Source organism: Triplophysa dalaica, chromosome 11 (assembly GCF_015846415.1).
Source record: "Triplophysa dalaica isolate WHDGS20190420 chromosome 11, ASM1584641v1, whole genome shotgun sequence".
In the NCBI taxonomy this organism is placed as follows: domain Eukaryota; kingdom Metazoa; phylum Chordata; class Actinopteri; order Cypriniformes; family Nemacheilidae; genus Triplophysa; species Triplophysa dalaica.
The window spans coordinates 14,189,782-14,211,932 of record NC_079552.1 but is presented as its reverse complement, the minus strand read 5'-3'; the positions used below and the strand labels follow the sequence as shown (position 1 = coordinate 14,211,932).

Sequence of the window (22,151 nt, the reverse complement as noted above, 5' to 3'; positions counted from 1 at the left end):
GTTTTGCTCTGGCACCAGTCGGGAGTCAAGTGTTGTGAATACTCAGTAATTCTGAAACTCTCAAGCCAAAAGACTGCAAACCTTGAATCTTAGGTTTCTTTAAAAATATTACATGCACAAAAGTACTAAGAATAGAACACCTAAGGAGGAAATAAAGCTTTGATGGTGTCTGCACGCAAATAATTGCATGTAATTATAAGCTGATCAACAAAAATCTGGTCTTGTTTCTGATCTCACATATCTGTATGTTTAATTTTTTTGCTGATTAACCTGAAAGTGTTTTGCAACACAACACATGCAGAATGATGAATACTTAGGTGATTCCCACTTTTTTCAACAAAACAAATTGAACCATCATAAAACTAATTTATTTTCAGGGACTATTTGATCATGCTGCTATTTTATCTATGAACCAACTCAAACATGCACACAACCACAATGCATATGTTACAACAGGGCAAAACTCCCTAAGTTTACTATTCTAACAAGGAATGTAAATATATGATACAAAAAATGTAAAATGCAAAAAATTCACAATATAAAACACTTATATTGAATCGTAAACACCCAAATTTAATTAAGTTGATGCTTCAAGACGTAAGGCAGCGCTATGCAGATTAGCTTGATTATATGCTCTTGATGGCCGCATTTCACAATGAAGTGTTCAGGGTAAATCTGAATAAATTAAAATGTTTACGTTCATAAGGCGCTGAAGCAGCAAAGCTGCTGGGTAAAAGAACACAGACATTAACCTTTTCGCTGCCATTAAATAAACTGAAAATATCTTTTCAAAAAAGGTAACTATTTTACAAACTCAGAACAACTGAAGGTCAAACAAAAAATGGTCATGTGAGTGTTTGCTACCTGTCTGGTTATAAAGACAAAATTTGAATTGTAGTGTAAAAGTGAAACAGAAATAATACTTATAAGATATGTATGTGAATGTAACAAGCAGCAGGGGTAGTGATACTTTCACAAGTTACATTGCCTCATACTTTGTGTAAGACCATGAGTGTTTGTGAAGGGCTCTTTTTTCTATTTGCAGGGGATCACAGAAGTTTGAGTCCAGTCTGTCCTTATGTTTCTTTGGTTTCAGCTGGCAGAGAAGGAGGAGAGAGAGAGAGAGAGAGAGAGAGAGAGAGAGAGAGGATTCAGGCCCTTGAAGATTTCATACCACAAATCTGTTCTTAGTTGTAGAGCCACTCTTTGTGGCTGTATCGGCATGAGACTGGTAGCCAATGGTAATGTTCATAGGGATTCCCAAGCGTTCCTTGTACACCCTCCTGCCAAACAAACACACACACACACACACACACAATTACGTGTTGTACTAGTTTGAGCACACATTGTTATTAACACGTAACTGAACATTTGAAACACTCACCCTATGTGTGTTATACCATCTCTGTTTTCATAATCAGTTGTCCAAACAGCAATTTTATCACCTTTTGCACGGATGTTGACTACAGCGCCACACACCCCATCACTGTAGTCATCAAAAGCCTCGCCGATGAGGCACAGCAGCTGTGGGCAGGACAAAGACACATGTTACAGAGATGGGGCAACAAGGGTACATGAATGCCTAGTGCATGAATGTACGGTGAGGGGGTGTTCAATGACTAACTCTGAACTCTTACAGTTTCCAACCAAAAGCGGTCCAGGTCATATTTTCTATGCTGCTTGTTAAGCGTGAGGAGCCAGCGGCCTCCTCTTTTATTTCTCTCATCCTCCCACATGGGCTCAATACCATCCTGGAACCCAAACAGAAACCAAAATGCACAGTTACCTGGAGAAACTCATAAATAACCTCTAGAAAGAAGTAAGCACATCTAAATCAAACAAACAGAAATAAAAACACACAAACATAAACAATATTTACAAATACTATACTTGCAGTAGTGAGAGCTCAAAGCTCTTGAAATCATGGTAATGAGCTTTATGTAATATTACGCAAATTCCACTGAGCTGTTTAATGAAGGCATAATTCACCCAAAATGAAACTAATTTCCGAGAAATATCTCTGTTAGTATTCCATACACACACGTGTTTGGAACACCATGCGGATAAGTCCTATATTTATTTTTGGGTAAACTACCTCCTTAAGACTCTAAAAATGACAACAGATGCAAGCCCACCTTGAACAACGAGTAGTCACAACCTGACATCAAATTACTGGAGAGCTGAATGTGGTTATAAAGCCTAGAAAGATGTAATACATCAAATGAATTAAAATGGTGAAGACTGAAGAATACTGGCAGTAATGTTTGGTATCTTGCAAAAAAGAAAGTCTTACGCCCAAAAATCCTCTACTGTGTCGAATTTGGAGATCAGTCTGAGATTTGCCTGCCATGTTTTGCTCTTGTCGTTTTTAAAGAACCATAAACACCATCTTTAGGGAAATAATATAAACAAAATAAAAATCACAATATATATTAAAAATATTATACATAAATAGACATAGACAGTTGTCTCGGAGCCGGGACTAAAGTTACCTTCCAATCTTTGCTTGGTTATGATATTATTATTATATTTAATTATTATATTTAATTTATATTCATATTTATTGTACATTATTGTATTAAATTAAATTAAAACTACTCAACAGTCTACTGGAAGTTAACTTCGGGCCACATAATTTCTGTTTAAGATGAAACCGTCTATTAAAAACAATACATTTTAATTGAATTCCATCAGATCACAGATTTTTTTAAATACAATAAACTTTTATTAGGACACCACCGCTGTCCTCCAGAAACAAGTGAATGAATCAATGATACCTGTTCTGTAGTGGGTGTTTGATGTAGCTCTCAGGGCTGACAATCTCCAGGTCAGTCTGTTCGGAGTTGTCCTCCTCACTCTTACAAGAATTTGAGTTTATTTCCTGGAACATTTAATACGTGACTTTTAATTTTGGACACTTCAATTCAGTCTCTATTCATGCTCTATTCATGCCAAAGCAGCAAGAAGTCAATTTATCAGCAGAAAAGACACACAACACTGACAGAAGAAAGAGTTTAATGCCTCTTTATTTCCTTTTTAACATAACAACCCTAGTTTAACTTCTAGTAAAGTATGACCATGGTCTAATGTTAGCCTAGAGTAGTGTTCACATTAAAGCATGTTATGCTTCAATCGTTTTTAAGACATATTACAAATGCTGTTACATAATTACATTGAAGCAGTCGCATCTATCTGGATTGTAACAGCATTTTGTAGCAGCTGGGTGACACTGCTGTGTTTGACACCGCTTTTCAGCATGGTGGCGATCCAATAAATGTATCTTTTCAAATCGCTGTTGATTATTTTGGTAGTTGTTGTGATATGACGGGTTTCTTATTCCTAAAGAAAAAGCACGAAACGTGAAGCAAAATACTCATAAGGAAGTGCTGACAAAACACATCTGGTAAAGTCATTAAGCGCGTTACCCGACTCGAAAAAGCTCTGACAACTTTGAGCCTGACTCGTTGCTCTACCTCATTCAAACGAGCAGCATAAGTTTAAGAAACTTCACTGAAGACAACGCCTAAAAGTAACTTTGCTATACACTTAACTTTGATGTTATGGGTAATGGCAGGTAGATTTGTGATGCAGTGGGAAGGGACTGGAAATTATCAAATAATGTTTAAAAAGTTTTTGACTCACCGGCTCCGCAGTCGCCATTTTACGTAAGTCGCTCACAGGCCTCATAAGGGACGTTCACGCTGCACTTCAGCGCTTCACTCTGATTGGCTGACACAAAGCTGAGAGCGAATCACGGGCTGTGTTTAAAAACCTCGACCCGCCTACCAGACAGTTTCAAGTAGGCTTGATGCCAAGAAACGTTTTTATGTTTAGGTGGGCGGCTTAAAATGTTTTGAACAAGGAACTTTCTTTAATTGTTTTTTTTTAATGAAATTTAGTTTTTATGTGTGAATAAGCCGTGAAACGCTTCTAATAAATAAGACAAATGTGACCCTTGACAACAAAACCCATTTTATGTGTCAATTTTTCGAAATTGAGATTTTTACGTAATCTGAAAGCTGAATAACTAAGATTTCTATGAATATTTTGATGTATGAGTTGTTAGAATATGACAATATCTGACTGATGATACAACCGAATCTGAGAGTGCAAAAAAATAAAAATATTGAGAAAATTGTTGTTGAAGTTGTTAATCAGAGGCACTGTGGCAGGCCATCCACTCACAAAAATAAAGTTTTTATATATTTAAGGTAGGAAATTTACAAAATATCTTCATGGAACATGATCTTTACTTAATACCCTAATTTTTTTGGCATAAAAGAAAAATCGATCATTTTGACACATACAATGTATTTTTGTCAAATGTTCCCGTGCTGCTTAAGAGTCACAAATGAATGAAATAAATGGTAGAACTAAAAAATCTAATCAAATAAATTACTTTTTGAGCTGCTTTCATCACAACATAATTATAGTCATATAATCGTCATATCATTAATACTGATGACTAAATGTCATGACTTTCATTTCATTTTAAGTTTTAATAATAAAGGTTTAACAATAATTACAGCAATTTTAAGACGATTGCCGTTTTATTTTGAACACACGGTGGCTGATGACGTCAGAATGCTGATGACAGTCGAGACCGGAAGTAACTCTAACAGCCAGATGGTACTCACTCGTTCGGTCCTATCTCAGGTCAGCGTTAACAGTTTTTGTTTTAAAGCCAAAAGATGTCAAGCACGAATCGTATGGTGAATGATACAGAGGTACACCACCACGATGGCTTAAGCAGGACGATAAATCACAGCGGGTTTCGAGTTCAGCCTGCTGTCAGAGTTCCTAGACACATTGAACAGGTAAGGAGCGTTTCTAATATTATGCTCTAATAACAACCACGATGCATGTCTTGATGCCTTAAATATGATAGTTTTGCTTTCGATTAAAAATCGATAAATATTTGGATGTAGATTTAACTTATTCTCATATGCCCCACATCAGTTCTGGATTTATGTACTTTATCTGTTATTACAGACACTGCCCTGCCTCTCCCTTTCTTTATCCAGAGCTTTGCACATTAGACCACAGCCTGGACTATGAATAACTGTTTTGCAATTTTGTTACATTCATGATTTAAAACATAAAACACTATAGCATATTTCCAAGAATAAACCACAGGTTACAAATGTCAAAGTAACCTGTAAGGTATCAGAAATGTTCTGTGATTTACTAGTTTATAATTTAGTTTAGCTAAATCCTAAAACCTTAATATACAAACATACCTATATATAGCCCTGGTATATACAAGCAAGTAAACTACCCACACAGACTGTGTATTCCTAAATACACCCACACAAACTATGTGCTTTTGTCGTCTTGTACTGTATAGCCAGCAGTTACTGAAACAATTGCATATTTCCTCCCAATCCTATTTTTCAGAATGACCTCAGGATGAGGCCAAGATCACACAGTGCCTCCTCTACAGCAGAGCCACAGACAGCAGCAGGACCTACACAAGAGGCTCCACTGGTGGATGACTGTGAGAGACTGGGCACTCTGTTCGGAGAGCTGAATAAGTGTTTGAGGGGTATTGGCTTTACCCAGCTTTACTTTGGAGAGAAAATTGTGGAGCCTGTGGTCGTGCTGTTTTTTTGGTTGCTGCTCTGGTTTCTGGGTATTCAAGCCCTTGGCCTTGTTGGAACTCTATGCATTGTTATCATTTATATCCAGAAATAACGGCAACGTGCATTCAGGATCAATGGTCAGACACAGTGCCAATGGAAGAAAGGAGAGACTCCTTCTTTAAAATAAAAGAGCTTTATGAATGTCCTTTGAACGTATTACCCTTATATGCGGGTCTCTGTGTTTTGGTATCTTTGTGTGTGGGTATGCACCATAGTGGTTGAAAATATTAAGAGGATTTGCTTTGGATTGATAACTTCAGTGTTTGCACAGGTGTGCACTGTGCAGTGGATGTGAAGGTATTTCTTATAAGCATGCTTCCCCCGAGTATTAGCATTGACTAAATGAGATACGTATTGATATCTTGTCATTAGTTGGCACTTTAAAGTATTAGTAGAGTATCAGTCCAGCCTTATTCTAATGACAGTTATGTAATAGTACATATCAATCAGTTGTAATATTAACTGTACCTCTATTGAATGTATACTCTGCCCACATGTCAGCTCTACTATTCCCATGCACTAGGGAGCAGCCTTCCATATTATCCCCTTAAATGTCATTTGAAATTGAATAGTAATCCTTCTGTATTAAAACTTGAATGTGTTAATACTGCATGTGAATGTTCTGGGGCTGTTGGAATATCTTTGGGTTCTTAAACAACTCTTGCATTATCTATTGCATTAAAAAAAAACTCCAACAGCACAAACAGAGAACATATGTGATGATACTAAAACGCCGCCTGTATAAAACGAATAGTTCACACAGAAACGAAAATGCAGCCAAAATTTGCACATCATCATACTTCTCTACGCTTGTGTGACTCTCTTTCAGAACACAAGAAACTCGGAATAATTTAGACATTGGGATTTTAATAGAATGTGAATGCAAAGTGAATTTGGGCTTATGCTGTTAGTTATTTACAGGTCTTAAGAAGTGCATGAGGGTAAATAAGTGACAGAATTTTCATTTTTGTGTGAACAATACTTTTAAACCTTACCTCTTATTGATTTGAATGACCTATAGGTTATGCACTGTATTTTGTATTCATTTGATGAGAAAAGAGTTTATTCAGTCAGCTGATTTTATTTTCTGAAGTCTATTTATAGAATAACCCTGTATAAATATCAATTTATTGCAATATCAGTATCAATAAAGTTATTTTATATGGTCCTAATTTAAAACTTAGTAAATTTTTTATATCCATATTCAGGAATCAGAATTGATGTAAATGCCTGTCTCAACCTGTCTTTATACAAATATTATATTTGAAAATCAATGAATGAATGCTAACTTTCTATGCAGGGTTAAACTGCTCTTTGCAAGATGACATTATCATATATATATATACATATATATAAGTCCTGTTTAAATCATAAATCATGTTTGATTGTCTGATGTAGTGCTGTAAAACAAAATATAACTGCTCATGCCTCTTAAAACTGAATTTGAATTATACACATGCTTCTTTTATTGTCAGTATGAATCAGGGACAGTATATTCTTGGGAATCATGCTTTGTGCCATCATTTATACATGATTTTTGCTTTATTCGGGAGGAGTTGGTTGAGGCGGGTTGGGAATTATGATTTGTGAAGGATCATTTATTTTGAAAGAATCCGTTTTTCAATATTTTTAATCATTTTGCAATGTCATTGAACTTAAATGAACTTATGATAATAAAAAAGTTTTCAATAACTTGTTTTTACTGTTGATTTAAAAAGCATTCTGTGACATGATTATAAATGAGGTGACTGATGCTTTCAGTCCCTAATATTATGGCTTATCTCCTTTTATGTTCAATGGAAGAAAGGAGCAGGTTACATCAACCTATTGTGTGTACCAACTTAAAGTGCATTATTTTGTTTAAAAGAATATTTAAGTAGTTTAACTCAATAAAATGATCAATCTTGATTTTTCCCCATCAATTGAGTATAGGATTTTATGGTCCATCCCCTTTACATTTAACATGCATTGAGAAATCTGTTTTTTTTTTACATTTTTAAGCTACATGAATGATGCTCATATAATAGCAAAATTGCAAAAATTGGACTAAGGATCTCCAGTTCCCCGCATGCTTTGCATGAAATTATGTTCTTTGTATTCTGGTTGCTATTGCACTGAAGAGTGAGTGCAGACTCATTGAGAATGATCATAGATGTTGTTTAAATCTTTTTCTTTTAAACAAGACAGGAAAGTTATTAGGTAGTTTTGGCTAACCAGTGTCCATAATTTAATTAAAATGTAACTTCAAACAACTTAATTTTATATGTATTTAACTTAATTGCTATAATTAGTGTTAAATATGATCTATCGTCTAACTCAACATAGTTACTAAATTAAGTTCAACCATCAAACTGTGTAAATGTAAAAGTAAACAAAAGTTGCAACCACTGCTCATGTGAGAATATGCACCTGTGGCATGGAAGGGGCTATGGACGAGGCAATGGACGGGACAGTCTCCTCAAGTTCCTCCGGCACCATGGGTCTCGCTATATATGTGAAACACGTTCACGTTCATTTAATCGAGTTTATCCAACAAACAAATGGTTTCAGTAGAACTTTACAGATTGAAAAAATGTTTGAAAAACATCTCTCCTCACACCCAACGGAACCTCATTGGTGACTCTCTCCCATGCAGCACTTTTTGTAATTCCACCTGCACTGAGTGGATTCAACTTCTTATACTAGTACCTTCATTTCTGTGTCTGTAAAGTTTCTCTTTGTTCGCTTTGACATTATTGCGGTGAGGGGAATAAACAGTCACATGACTTCTATAAGGGAGGTGTCCGTATACGGTTGATTGGAGGCGTTTCCGAATGCAAATGAACGTGAACGAGCATGGCACTTGAGAACATGTGGGATTTATCAACAATGATTACTTACTGGTGTGCGTAAAAAACGCGTGCGCACATTTGATAAATACGTATTTTATGGTACTTGCGCACATTCTAAATTGCATTCGTACGACAAAATATTGAACCTTTTCTACGCAATTTTGATAAACGAGGCCCCTGGAAGCTGCAAGAAGCAAATTAAGTTGTTTTATTATTATCATTTACTTCAACTTGCACAAGAAAAACTGACCATTTGATCCAACCTTGCAGACTTGATCACTCTAAAACTATATCTTCAGGGAATCATTCAAAAATACAGAGTGCAAAAGAGAGACAAGAAAGAGAGAGAGGGGGGGAAATAGGTGGAGAGATTACTTCATCTGTATAAAACCAGAGTATAAATACGAGTGCCCAAGAATCGTTGCTCTCTTTGTATTCAGCAGAGCAATACGACTACATTGGGAGATGGCCACTGCAGGGAAGGTTCGTAAAGATGTCTTTTGATCTCTTTTTATGTGTGCTGCGGTGCATGTAATGCATTTTTAATATTAACTGGGTCTCTTTATACGCTCCATTGACCGATTGATCACATGGGTACAAATTTACAATGCAAAAAGCTCCCAAAAAGGTTCAATTCTTTTTCCATACAAATCTATTTATGACAATTATGATAGCAATGCAAATGTTTTTATGGATGTCTTAAGACTATTAACCGTCTAATATTGTCTTACTGTCTTACAAGTTTAGCAGTGCATATGTAGCCTATTATGGATTTATATGTATTGATATTTTGACTTTTTTTAACCTTTTAAGTATAAAAATATAATTTCACAAATATTGCATATGTTTATATGTAAGAAATATATATGAAATATATACAAAATGCTGTATATAAATTATATTGTAATTTTCATAGTCGTCTAATAATTGAAAACTTTGAACTGCACCTAAACTATAAAAATACATTGGGTTAATATTTATCCATGATTGTGAAATCGCAAAAAGGCGTGTCTCTAAAGCCAGATTTTTAATGTTTCCATTGGTCAAAACCAAATCACTGGCCAAGCTCCAACTATAGTTGAGCAAAGAACATGCAGCTGCAACAACAGTTACATAAACATCCACTGTCAACCACTAAACAGTCTATCCAAAAAAACACACCAAGCTAAAATTCTTTATGTGCTTTAGGTGATTAAATGCCGGGCTGCCGTTGCCTGGGAGCCCAATGCTCCCCTGGTGATAGAGGAAATAGAGGTGGCGCCACCACAGGAAGGAGAAATCCGAATTAAGGTTAGAAACGTTCCATGAAAGCTGTCACATACTCAAACCACTGAGTGCGAATAACACATGAGTGAAAAGGATTTCCCTGGTTTGTAGGTTATCGCTACAGGTGTGTGTCACACTGATCTTTATCACCTGTTTGAGAGCCAGCAGAAGAAGGGATTCCCCACTGTGCTGGGTCACGAAGGGGCCGGTTTGGTGGAGAGTGTGGGGCCTGGAGTCACCGACTTCAAACCAGGTCACAAAAGACAACTTGACTAGTATTCTTGACTTATAGACCACTTTGCAAGATGTAAACACTGACCCAGCAGGTTTTTTATATTTTAATCTCACATTTATATTTACACCTTATATATATTCATTTAACATTATTATTGGGTTATAAATGTAATTTTGGTTGTATTTTGTTAAAACGTTTGTGTAGTGTAAAAAAATGATACACCGTTGATGTCTATACTGACAGAAAAATCTTATAATGTCATGGAAGGAATATTAAGCCTGTACTTGAACTCAATCTTTTGATCCAGATATACTTCAAATTTACTCTCAATACATTTGAAGGTATATTTCAAGTCTAAAAATACCTTAAAGAACACAGTTACTGACACTTGAAAATCTGTATTTTTGCGTTCTGGTGAACAGGTGATAAAGTCATTCCGCTCTTCATCTCTCAGTGTGGAGAATGCAGGTTCTGCAAGCATCCAAAAACAAACCATTGTGATCGCAACTGGTAAGAAAAACAATAGTATGTGAAATTCTCACTGGTTTCATTTTCTTCATTTTTGAAAGCTTTAAAAGCTTGTTCATCTATCAGGTCAAGCAAGCGCTATGATGTGATGTCTGATCCCACCTCCCGGTTCACCTGCCGCGGTAAACCCATCCTGCAGTTCATGGGCACAAGCACCTTCTCTGAGTACACTGTCCTGAATCAGATCGCCGTGACAAAGATCCGTGATGATGCCCCGCTCAACCGCGTGTGTCTGCTCGCCTGTGGCATCTCTACTGGCTATGGAGCTGCTATCAATACAGCTGGGGTATGTACACAGACACTCTTGTAGTGATGTAGAGTATAAACACTTGTTCACATCCACTCCAGACGTTGGGCATTGAGAAATTACCACATTGAGTTGTTGTGTGTGTTTGATAAGGTCACGCCGGGCTCCGTGTGTGCAGTATTCGGGATGGGTGCGGTAGGCCTGGCCGCCGTCATGGGATGTAAAAATGCAGGAGCCTCTCGGATCTTTGCTGTGGATATCAACGAACAGAAGTTTGAGAAGGCAAAGGTCTTCGGTGCCACTGATTTTGTGAATCCGAAAGCGTATGATAAACCAGTCAGCGTGGTACTCGCAGAGATGACCAATGGAGGGGTGGACTTCTCTCTGGAGTGTGTGGGCAACACGGACGTAATGGTATGATTCGATGCATGGATAAGGCGTATTTATGAATGTATTTGTAAGCTTTTTGATTGGGAATGAATTCCTCTTTGATCACAGAGGAGTGCATTGGAGTCGTGTGTTAAAGGTTGGGGTGTGAGTGTTCTGGTCGGGTGGACTGACATGTCCGACTTTTCTGCACGACCAATTCAGCTCATATCTGGGAAGACTTGGAAGGGTTCTCTGTTTGGAGGTAAGCAAGACCAGCCAATGTTCTTATTTATTGATTTATTAGAAAGTCTTTGTGTGTACGAAAAAGAGTAACCTTTGGGTGTTAAGGTTTTAAGAGCAAGGACTCCGTTCCAAATCTTGTTCATGACTACATGTCTGGCAAAATAAAGCTTGATGAGTTTATAACCCACAACATGAGTCTGGAGCAGGTCAATGATGCCATCAAACTTATGAAGACTGGAGAATGGTACATTTTTCAAACCGTACATTATTTTTACCTTTCTGCAGTGCGTACTTATAAACAATGAAAAACGACTAACCTTTTTTTTCCTATTTCTACAGCATTCGGACCATCCTGAATATATCCAAATGAGAGGCAAATCTTTATTTGGCCAGTTTTTGAAGTTCATTGCCTTGTCCCTGTTTACAATGTGTAACAGCAAGGTTCAAAGAACATTTATTTTTATTGCATAATCTGGCCAAGTGCTCTACAGAGTATGTTAAACTGCTTTGAATAAAGATACATATCAGCAAATTTAAACGACTATAGTGCATTATAATCAAGCACATTTTACAGTATATCCACTTACTACATACAGTTAATATTGGCATGTAAATGTTAATTTTTAACAACAAAAAATAACAATTTGAAGAGTCTTTCTGAGAACAGCAGGAAATCTTTTGCAAATAAAAAACTAGCTTCTAAATCACTTGCGTTTTGGTGTAACAGTTTTATGATGTTGTCAAGCCAGTTTATTTCCCTCCTGTGTGTCTTCAACATGTGTTCTGCTTACATAACCATAATTGGAATGTTGGGACTCAGTTGACCCTTCTGCTCTAACTCAAAGCCTGTCAGCACGTCCAAATTATCATAAACGCAAGCGCCCGGTTTCACAGACAAGTATAAGCTAAGCCAGGACAATGCCGGATATTTAAGAAGCTTTTATTGAAATGCCTTGGGTGCAAATATTACTGGTGTGCCTCCTGAGACAAAACGATGGCAATGACATATTTTAAGAAATGTCAGGACAATTTTTTTTTCAGTTAAGGCAGCTTAAACTTTAATTTTAGTCTAGGACTAGTTTTAAACCTTATCTTCAAAACCGGGCATAAATATTTTACAGCATATGGCATTTAAAATGGTTTTATTATGTCTGTCCCTGCTTCTCCATTCAGTCCTAACTTATTGCATTTTTTTGGCCACAGTCTTGCTTTTTTGTCAAGATTCAGAGACAAACAAATGGAAACAGTATGGTGCCAGGACTGACTGCAGACAAAAATGTATGATAGAAATAAATAATGCCTTACATGCAGGTCACAACAGCAGCTACCAAAAAGCCATTCTTGCTTTATCTGGGTTTTAATGGCATAGTTGCACATCAACCAATACACTGTCACCTCTTCACTTAAGGGAAAACTAAAGAGAAAAGTGTTTATGAAATGTTAAAATACTGATTGGTCAATAGGTTTTTTTATTTACGACGAAACATACAGTATTACATACATAACAAAAGCCGGCTGGTACACCCAACAATTCTGTGTATCATTCTGCAGCATCCTTTGCAACGAAGAAAACTTTGTTGTTTTTATGGTCTATCCGGAACAATTTTGTGAAGCTTTTAGTGATTTTACTTCGTGAAAAGTTTCATGTTTTTTTAAACTGTGTCATAAAACGTTTTACAAAAGTAAGATATACTTGAGGCAGCCGAAACATATAGCATAACCTCTCTCAGACCTTATTGCTTAAAATATTGTTTCTCATGCCTTTAAAACAAGAGATACTCAAAGGAAACTAATCCTAACTGTGGTTATTAAAACTCTTACATAAAACAGTTTAATCTTATATTTAGGTTCTTCAATGTATAAATTAAATGGCATGTCAGCAGAGGTCAGTGCTAATTCATCAGCGATAATTCAAAGATGAATAACCCAAAATTGTATAACTTGCTTTCTTTTTTGACTTCACAGCTTTGTGCGCACATACTCTATCCAAATCATTTGATAAACGCATTTTTATTATTCTTTCTGCTCCCAGTACATGTATAGTTTATAGCTCTGCTTATTATATTTTAACTAAATTATATTTTACTCCACAAAATTTAACACTTGGTTGATCGCCAATAAAACTAGGCCTGGATATTTCCTTTAAAGGTACTTATCTTCTGAGAAAAGAATCTTTCAATAAATCGCTACTTTTGACAGAATCCTGACACTTAATGACTGGAATATATTGAAATCATTGAGAATAAATAAACAAAAAACAGCAATACAGATTACTACAGCTCCACCCTTTTCATAACATGTTAAAGATTTCACCCTTTTTTATTTGTTTTCGCTATTTGTTTCTGAAATAGAGGACAGAATAAAGGAGAAAATAAACTTTTATTCAGCTTGAATTCCGAAACACTGAAGATGATTTCATGAGATGCATTAAACATACAGAGAGCATCAATGACGCAAGGCCCACAACTGCTTTTCAGACTTATTTTTATATGGGATTCTCTTCTCCTAAAGACAAACAAAAATCATATTTTCATTGACCAAAGACAACTGCAGTGAGAGGACCTTTTCAGAGAAACTATCCCCATTCACAAACCAGAAAATAAACCATTGTACTTGATCAAATGTTCACCTCTAGGTGTTCGTAGAGAAAACACGACTGATTTCAGTGGACCTTATGAACGCTGGAAGAAGTTTGGAAACGCTGGAAGTTTTACAATGTTCATTGTCACTATGCACTCTAACTGTGAATATATCTGTTCTGATATCATTTGGAGAGCCTCCAGTGTTTTACTATGTATATTCTAATACTCATTCCATCTCAAACTTTAATGGCTAACCAAAAAAAAAAAAACGTACACTGCAACGAGCCAGCCATACAAACACACTAAAGCAGAATGAGACTGCAGAGTCCACAGAGCTGAGGCTCTGACTCAAACAGACAGGTGCACACACACACAAAATCACTCACACAGATAATTCTGCATCCCATTAGACAGAGTAACAGAGTTAAAGGCCGGCGCCTTTTCTCAGATCCAAGCTGAATTAATGTGACTGTCAGGTGACACATTCAGAAGTTAACAAATCTCCACCTCCCGCCCAAATCCGCTGACACGGCCACATGGCCAATCATCTCCAGCCCAACAGAGAACCGCAGTGTGATTTGCTGATCGGTGATATGGGGCGGAGCTGTTGTATCCTCCACTGCAGAATAGGGCTGATACGACCCCATCATCCTACATTTGGGACAGGAAGTGAGCGTTGCCGTTATCCTCTAGTCGGCGCGTGAGGATTTCGCAGCCAGTCTCCGACACGAGGAGCGTGTGTTCGAACTGGGCCGAGCGCTTTCCGTCGCGAGTGACTGCCGTCCAACCATCTGGCCACGTCTCGTCCTGCCAGCCACCTGCACCGAGCCATTTTTAAACATACGATAAGATTTAAGGATTCAAGTAAATAATTTGATGCTTTCTCTCTTACCTTCGCAGATCATGGGCTCAATAGTGAACACATGGCCAGGCTTCATTACTCCTACTGCTTTATTCTCTGTGCAAATATAAACAACATATAAAATTCAGATCTGTCCAGAGGACACTAGATCTTCTTTACGAGAGTTTGCAATTCCTCCAGCTCTGATTACATCACAATGTGCAATGCTGTTATCATTCAGATTGCTTTTCTCTGAAAGGATTGGTGTCTGAAAATACACTTACTGGCATAGTGCGGTACATTGGGAGCAGTGTGGAACAGTTTGTGGATGCCATGGCCACAGTAGCTCCGGACTACAGAGAAACCATGAGCCTGCGCATGTTTTTGAATGATGTTCCCCAGTTCACGATAGCGTATGCCAGGTTTCACTAGATGTCAAAACAACAAGCCTCCTTAACACTGATATTCTACTAAAAGCTATGTAAAATTCATGTAACAATGGCTGTTGAGACAATTCACAATTATGTCCTCACCCGAGTCGATGGCTTGCATAAGACATTCATAAGTGGTCTGAACCAATCTCTTGGCTCCCTCATCCACCTCACCCACAAAAAAGGTTTCATTCAGATCTCCATGGTAGCTATTGTGGTAAACCGTTATGTCAACTGCGGGAAAAAATGATAAATGATTGATCAAGCGAGCATGTAGCAAGTGCGTTTATTTCAGTCTGAATGCTCGCGTTGGCATTTGCTATAACTTATAAAGTGTTATGTCTGGCAGAGGTTTGATGCACACAGGATTGAATTTCTTTCACAAGCTGTCGGCAGTAATCGACAGTCTTACAGTAGCTGTTATTTTTTTAATAATGTGTGAAACACAGTTCTCTGTTCATTGTAGAGTTGTGTGGCTGGCATGTTCCCATGTATCAGTTATCTTGAATTGTATGCAACAATAAATATTTAATTTGAGAACTACACTGGTAAATTTTATTGTGTATACACATTTGTTGCATTAAGAAAGAGCGGCACAAGTCTTATGAATCATATTTTAATGCTTATTAAAGTAGGGTCTAGCTGTCATGAGGACAGTTAAAATATAATTTGATATAAATATAATATAAATAGGTGTTTAAAAGCAGCATTATGAGTGCAAATCATTTAACAGGTAAATCTTTAAATGTATGCTGATACATACTGTTAAGTATATCCCCATCCTGTAGGGGGCGACGGTCAGGTATTCCATGACAGATGACTTCATTGACAGAGGTGCAGCAGGACTTGGGAAAGTTGTAGTAATTCAGAGGCGATGGGTAACAATTCCTAGCTGTACACGCCTTTACCAATAAACAGGACAAACGTTAAAAGGTGCAACTTTGTACTTTTTTATAATGCTTTCAGGAAAAAGCAATTCAGCACAAACCATCAGATCAAAAAACTATTTTCATCAAATCGTCTTTCTGATTGCACCGTCTTATTAAGTAAACGTCATTAACACTTTCTGTATTACTTCTAAGTACATATAATATTTAAACAGAAGCATGTGAAGATGAAGCTTTACCAAATGCACCGCATGGTCTATCTCCTCCGTTGTCACCCCAGATTTCACCATCATGGCAGCAATGTCCAGCACTTCTCGAGCCAGCTAGAAAACATGAACAGTCATCTCTACAGCAGTGCATAACTCTTTTGTGCTTTGCTTACGACAGTGTTCACATAAATATTTGAAAATCAGATGAACACAACCGTGCCTCTCAGCAGGAAAGCATCCCCTGCTGACTAGCAGAAAAAAACTTCTAGCAAGTGTGAAGTCATCACTCTCAGTTGGTGAGCTGGAATCTCGTGGCAGCGACCAATCAGCTTCTTCAAAAGCTGAATATGCCATTGTCCGGCTTGGATATAATCTTATCTTTTCATAAACACATCACTAACTGATGTCCATGACATAATAATATTGTTTCTGACTTCACCTTCCCTCATATGACTAATAAATAACGTGAGGGTGGAGCGATAGAACAGATGACTGCAGCAGTGCAGCTGGTGAATATAATTTCTATTGAAAATCGTGCATATTAACCGGATGAATTTGCACCATGAATTAAAATCTAAAATCTTTTTACATTTGCATTCTACTTCTATTCTTATTTTGGCCAGCTTGATTTTGATTTACTGCCAAAATAGCATAACAGGAAATCAGTAAGAAATTTCTGGCAGTCATTAGTTAGACACCCCTGATCCATTATTAATCGTGACAGGCCTTCAACAGATGAGGACAAGATTACCACCTGACATTCCCATTTCAAAACAGTTATTTCGAGTCAGCAACCATGATGTGATTTTCACTTACAACTTCACAAGGAACGCTGATCAAGTATCATCTACCTTTATTTTACAAATAACTTTTATAATAACTTCTTTATTTAGCCTATTTCTGGATGTAACGTGTAATAGCTACAGACAAGATTCCATTAACTAAATGGTTTGGAAGGTTATGATGTTGGTTTACCTTGCAGACAACTCTCATGCCCTCAATCTCTTCCGCATTGAGGATCTTTATCTGAGATGTCCCCTTCATGGACTGTTCTGACTCGGACATCCCTATAAACAAAGATAAATATGTGAATGCATGGTAGCATATACAGACACGCACACATTCCCACAAAAACATTTCACTACCACTATTTTGACTAACTATAAAACAGAATTTTAACATCACGAACTCCAGTCAGCTAATGAGCACATCACAATCACCTCTGACACTCACATACACACACATGATGATCACTAATCCATTGAGCACTATTGATATGACAGTTTGGCATGGTGTGACAACAGACACGTCCAGCTGGGTCTGGGTGGTATGATGCAGAAATTTGAAGATCGTACTAGACCTGAGCATGTATTGATGGGCAGCGCAGCTTTATGTTAGAAGAACGAGGACTGCATATTTTCCATGTTACATAATGATGCCAGAAATCTTATGGATCATCAAATGAAATTTTTTTGACCAACAATCAAAAGAAACAAATACAAATAGTGATCACTTAATTTCTGTGGATTTTAGGTCTGTGATATGTTCTCGGTATGAAAATATAATATAAAACCATGCATTGATTCCTAAACTGACATTTTATAATGTCTATTAAATGCTTTTTTTAATACAATGCAATTTTTATTTATTTATTGCACATAAACAAAGATACATGGCTGATTGAGATAATCATTATATAAATATAAATATATATATATATATATATATATATATATATATATATATACACTATGTATAATTAAATAATTATATGAATTGAGCTACTATCAAATCACTTTAAAATTTCCATCTCTTGTCATTTTCTTGTCAAAATGATTAATCGATTGAGAACGCAAAGAGTTTTTACAAACGTTTCATCACATCGTCCACCCCTGGCTCCAGCTGAGCGAACAACATCGGCCATGCAGAAACAGACAGAGCCATGCCATTACAGACACACACACTCACACACAAATACACACTCGCACGCCCACTGCGGAGTGAACCGCTCCATGTGGTACTGTAAAAACAAGAGCTTCGTACCTGCCAACAACCCAACCTCTGCAGCTGCACAGAGCGAGAGAAAGGCTTCAGACGCACGCTGCACCAGCCCGACCCCACACACACACACACAAGAGACTTGTGGACCCTTACACACACGCTTCACTAAACTGAATGACGCTTTTAAAGACATTCAGGCTCTCTCACCACTCTGTATGTGAAAGCCGAGGCTTGAGGAACTAAAGGATGAGTTAATAACAGGAATGAGAGGCTGTGTATCTATGAGGAGGAGCCTAATGGTAACTCATCACAACCCTTAATGGTTACTTACATGAAGAGTCTGCTGCATTAGTTAATGAGGGACAAATAAACATTTACTCACAAAATACAGTGTTTCACAAGAGATGCCTCTATACTATAGGAAGAGAAATAAATGTACATGTGGGTTAATGGTATTGAGGCTGTCTACGCAATCTCAAATTGTTCTCAAAGACAGTGATTAAGTATCACAGTTTGAAGTGTTGTTGCATCATGAACAGCAACAAAACTGAATGCAAAAATATTTGTATGGAAGTCACAGCATTAGATACGAAATATCACTCAAAGCAAGTAAGGCTTTGCGATATGCCTAGAATTTGACATCTTTCCAAATTTTAATGATGGACGATGATAATCTCAAAATATATCGCTCTATATTTCTGCGCTAGAATAAGTTAAGAGATGGTTTTGCCCCACTTTAAAAAGAACACAATATTTAGTGCAAAAACACGTCATGATAATTTGACAAAAAAAATGATATGGGGCTTTTAATAGTCCAGTTTTAACGAAAAACCAAGGGACCCCCAAGTTCATTATTTTAGACTTTATGAGGTATCCCTTAAGGATCATGGGGGGTCAGGAACGCCCCGGCCTCCCCTAAATTCGACCTCTGTGAATAAATGACTAACATATAGAAGCATTAAAAAATGAAATTCAGTGGGAGGTAAGTAAATTGTTCCATAATTTTAACAGACATTATGTGAGAACAAACATGTATTGCAGAAAAAATGAAGTATGTTCCACAAATTTACTGAACCTCCAGTTCACATTCATACATTATTAAGTACGGTTTAAGTGTGCATATATTTTAAGGCCCCTGTATGTAACTCCCTGTGGTAACATTCCGATGCTTACAAGTATAAAACAAGCCGCATCACAAGTGATCCTCAGTGCCTTTGTTATATGTTTTAAAGAATGTGTTACATACTTGTGTATCATTGTCCGCGTCAACAGGTAATGACCACTGGGTGTCAGTGGGTATATATGAGGGAGGAGTTCAAACAGACCAATCACAGTGCTTGCGGTTTACACGTTGTTACGTTTTTTGGAGAGGTTCACTGGCTACACAGAGCTATGCACAGCCTACGGCAGAGCCACGTACCCTACACCGTAGCCTGACGTACACCTCTCCAAAATGTTCTTGTTTTTAACAACTCAAATCTGCAACAGAAGTGACTGTTTATTTTCTGCTATCACTGCTAATGCTTCTCAAACGAGCTGCTTCTTCTTTGGCTCTGGTCTTGGTTACACAAGCAACATGCTCGTGGACACTGACGCCTAGTGGTCATTGCCGGTCGATGCGGAAAACGAAGTAGAAGTATAAATGAAAACTGAAACGTAATTTACGGCGCAGGTCCGACGCAGAAGTAAAAATCAATTTTGATAGAAAATTAGAAAGACAAAACTTTCAGTGGCACGGATGAATTGTTCACCACTAAACTATAATTTGATATATTATGGTATTACAGGGGCACAAATCTTCCAGGTTTTTCTTGGGAATTTTTTGGTTAACAGATGTGCACTCTATCAGGAAACATGCCTACATTTATAAATCGAACGGCACTTCAGCTGATGAGATGAGGCCTTTTAGTTTGAAAGCGAATATATGTCAGTGCTCCACAGAATGGGTGAAAAGTTCACAGGCATATTTTAACACAGTAAACAGGACAGTCGGTCACAATGGTACAGTGACCCAGATGGATGGCATGGTGAAATAGACAGCCTGAGAGAGAGACACTTTTTTGACTCTAGCAATGTATAATTTACGCAAAAGTAAATATCTTACCCAACGGATGATCTGCATAGTCTGGTCTCTGAATGTTGCTGGGAACAAGCCGCATTGGTGTCTAAAACAAAAGAAAGAGAACATAAAACCAATCTAACACTTCATGAATTGATCTGTTTTGGTATGTGTCAGGTTGCTAGGAATGAACTGGGAATGCATCATCAATGCTATCGGACTGGCTCTTGAAAACTGTTTCAATGACATAACAGCTTACCGATTTGCAATTCAGAAGGTTATGTTGCCGACTAATCGAGTGATTGTCTGTCTGTATGTATGTATGTATGTATGATAATGATGCAATAATGATAGACATCCCGTCTTGTAGTTCATTAGCTCAACCATTTGTATGCGCGTGTGCGTTTTCATTACCAGTGGATAGTGGGGTCGCAGTTTGCCAGTGTATCTGTAGCCAAGCCATGGGTCGGTATTGATTTCCTTCTCCACACAGTTCTTGCCTTCATCTTTTATTTGATCTTCCTCTGTAGAAACACGTCAGACATTGACGATGGAACTTCGCAAGATTTGCCCAAAATACATACATAAAAGGCGATTTCATTCCCCAAGCAATGAAACTCAACAATGACAAGGAAACACATACTTGCTTTTTTGTGGAGCACTTTATGGGTGGCCCAGCTGCCTTTGAAACACTCCTGAAAACATACAAGAACTCAAGCTGTCAAACAAGCAACATTACGACAACAAGAAACCAAGTTTTCCTTTTATGTAGAAATAAACAACATACAAATCATCAATTTACACAATGAGCTGAACCATTTATGGTGCAGTATAAATGCAGGAGTAACAAAGCTGCATTTATTAAAAGGCACATTCATTTACACACATGTCAAATTCAATACAGTTGTCTCGGCAGCATCATCATCATGATGATGTCACTCTTCAATCTCTCAACAACAATGACAGCAGATCATGCCTTGCGTCTGAAAAACCTAGTGAGCTGGCTACCCATACAGATCAAAAAAATGGTGTAACGTCTTGAGACAACCTCAGCAGATCTGATCATGAGAATGAAGAGACACTCCCCTACAGACTGCACACATACAGTAAACGACAAACCTTCATGCGTAGCACCAGATGATAAAGACGACCTTTCGGATACATGTCCTCTGTTTTTATTTCACTTTAACGAGCCTGGAAATAAAACCACCGAAGGTTATTCAGTACTGAACGATCTGTCAACCGAGCCGTTCAGCACGCGGCCACGTTGAGCTGAAGTCATTTAAAGCGCGCTGAACGAGCCTAAAAACACAAGAAAACAGCTCGCAAAAACAGTATTTTGACCTAATTTTATGAAAGCAAACATCTCAGGCAGTTATGTCGTCCTATGAATCCACATGCACAAAACTCCACGGAAGCGTCAAAGCTGACATCGAGGTGCACAGAGCCTCTTCGTGATATGTAACAGCTAGCTGGCTAATGCCGGAGCTCGTTCTCGTAGGCCGGTAGCGTGTCACGCGCTGCTAATCCGAAAAGCTTTGGACGTTTGCGAGGCGTTAAGAGTTTCACCTGAGAGCAGAAGTATGAGCCTTGAATCCCGAGTTTGATGCAGGTAGGACACTGGAGCTTGGCTTCGCTGCTGCAACCTTCAGTCTCACACTCCCGGGTCTCCACCGCCGCCATGCTGCTTTGTCGGACCGAGAGAGAGAGAAATACGCGGAGACAACAGTCATCTGAGATCATCAGAGGGAGGGACCCAGTCCACCACTATCATACGAAT

The 22,151-nt window shown here is 37.7% G+C and overlaps 4 protein-coding genes across 7 annotated transcripts; 2 read left to right on the top strand and 2 right to left on the bottom strand.

Annotated features, from left to right (window-relative positions):
- Positions 1 to 352: 352 nt before the first annotated feature.
- On the bottom strand, positions 353 to 3,696 carry eif4eb (eukaryotic translation initiation factor 4eb). The gene is made up of 7 exons (XM_056760688.1): positions 3,643 to 3,696; positions 2,778 to 2,881; positions 2,294 to 2,389; positions 2,136 to 2,199; positions 1,638 to 1,751; positions 1,385 to 1,524; positions 353 to 1,283 (listed from the first exon to the last, which is right to left on the bottom strand). Exons 1-7 carry the CDS (start codon positions 3,685 to 3,687, stop codon positions 1,169 to 1,171), a joined length of 678 nt encoding a protein of 225 aa, XP_056616666.1. The 5' UTR covers positions 3,688 to 3,696; the 3' UTR covers positions 353 to 1,168.
- Positions 3,697 to 4,605: 909 nt separating this feature from the next.
- Positions 4,606 to 7,334, top strand: fam241a (family with sequence similarity 241 member A). The gene is made up of 2 exons (XM_056760870.1): positions 4,606 to 4,817; positions 5,398 to 7,334. Exons 1-2 carry the CDS (start codon positions 4,692 to 4,694, stop codon positions 5,692 to 5,694), a joined length of 423 nt encoding a protein of 140 aa, XP_056616848.1. The 5' UTR covers positions 4,606 to 4,691; the 3' UTR covers positions 5,695 to 7,334.
- A 1,471-nt stretch (positions 7,335 to 8,805) lies between these two features.
- LOC130431369 (alcohol dehydrogenase 1-like) lies at positions 8,806 to 12,068 on the top strand. Its single transcript, XM_056760352.1, has 9 exons — positions 8,806 to 8,956; positions 9,662 to 9,763; positions 9,851 to 9,992; positions 10,397 to 10,484; positions 10,569 to 10,788; positions 10,903 to 11,163; positions 11,248 to 11,380; positions 11,467 to 11,605; positions 11,701 to 12,068. Exons 1-9 carry the CDS (start codon positions 8,939 to 8,941, stop codon positions 11,729 to 11,731), a joined length of 1,134 nt encoding a protein of 377 aa, XP_056616330.1. The 5' UTR covers positions 8,806 to 8,938; the 3' UTR covers positions 11,732 to 12,068.
- Positions 12,069 to 13,721: 1,653 nt separating this feature from the next.
- On the bottom strand, positions 13,722 to 22,121 carry metap1 (methionyl aminopeptidase 1). 4 transcript variants are annotated; one of them, XM_056760350.1, is made up of 13 exons: positions 21,941 to 22,069; positions 21,491 to 21,565; positions 21,015 to 21,066; positions 20,786 to 20,895; positions 20,417 to 20,477; positions 18,355 to 18,378; positions 17,287 to 17,378; positions 16,342 to 16,425; positions 15,979 to 16,117; positions 15,318 to 15,449; positions 15,069 to 15,212; positions 14,836 to 14,901; positions 13,722 to 14,761 (listed from the first exon to the last, which is right to left on the bottom strand). In XM_056760350.1, exons 2-13 carry the CDS (start codon positions 21,533 to 21,535, stop codon positions 14,595 to 14,597), a joined length of 1,116 nt encoding a protein of 371 aa, XP_056616328.1. In that variant the 5' UTR covers positions 21,536 to 21,565; positions 21,941 to 22,069; the 3' UTR covers positions 13,722 to 14,594. The 4 variants fall into 4 exon arrangements, with proteins under 4 accessions (XP_056616328.1, XP_056616329.1, XP_056616326.1 ...); XM_056760351.1 differs by having other exon boundaries at positions 21,491 to 21,673; positions 21,941 to 22,061; XM_056760348.1 differs by lacking the exon at positions 21,491 to 21,565 and having other exon boundaries at positions 21,941 to 22,121.
- Between the last annotated feature and the right edge of the window lie 30 nt (positions 22,122 to 22,151).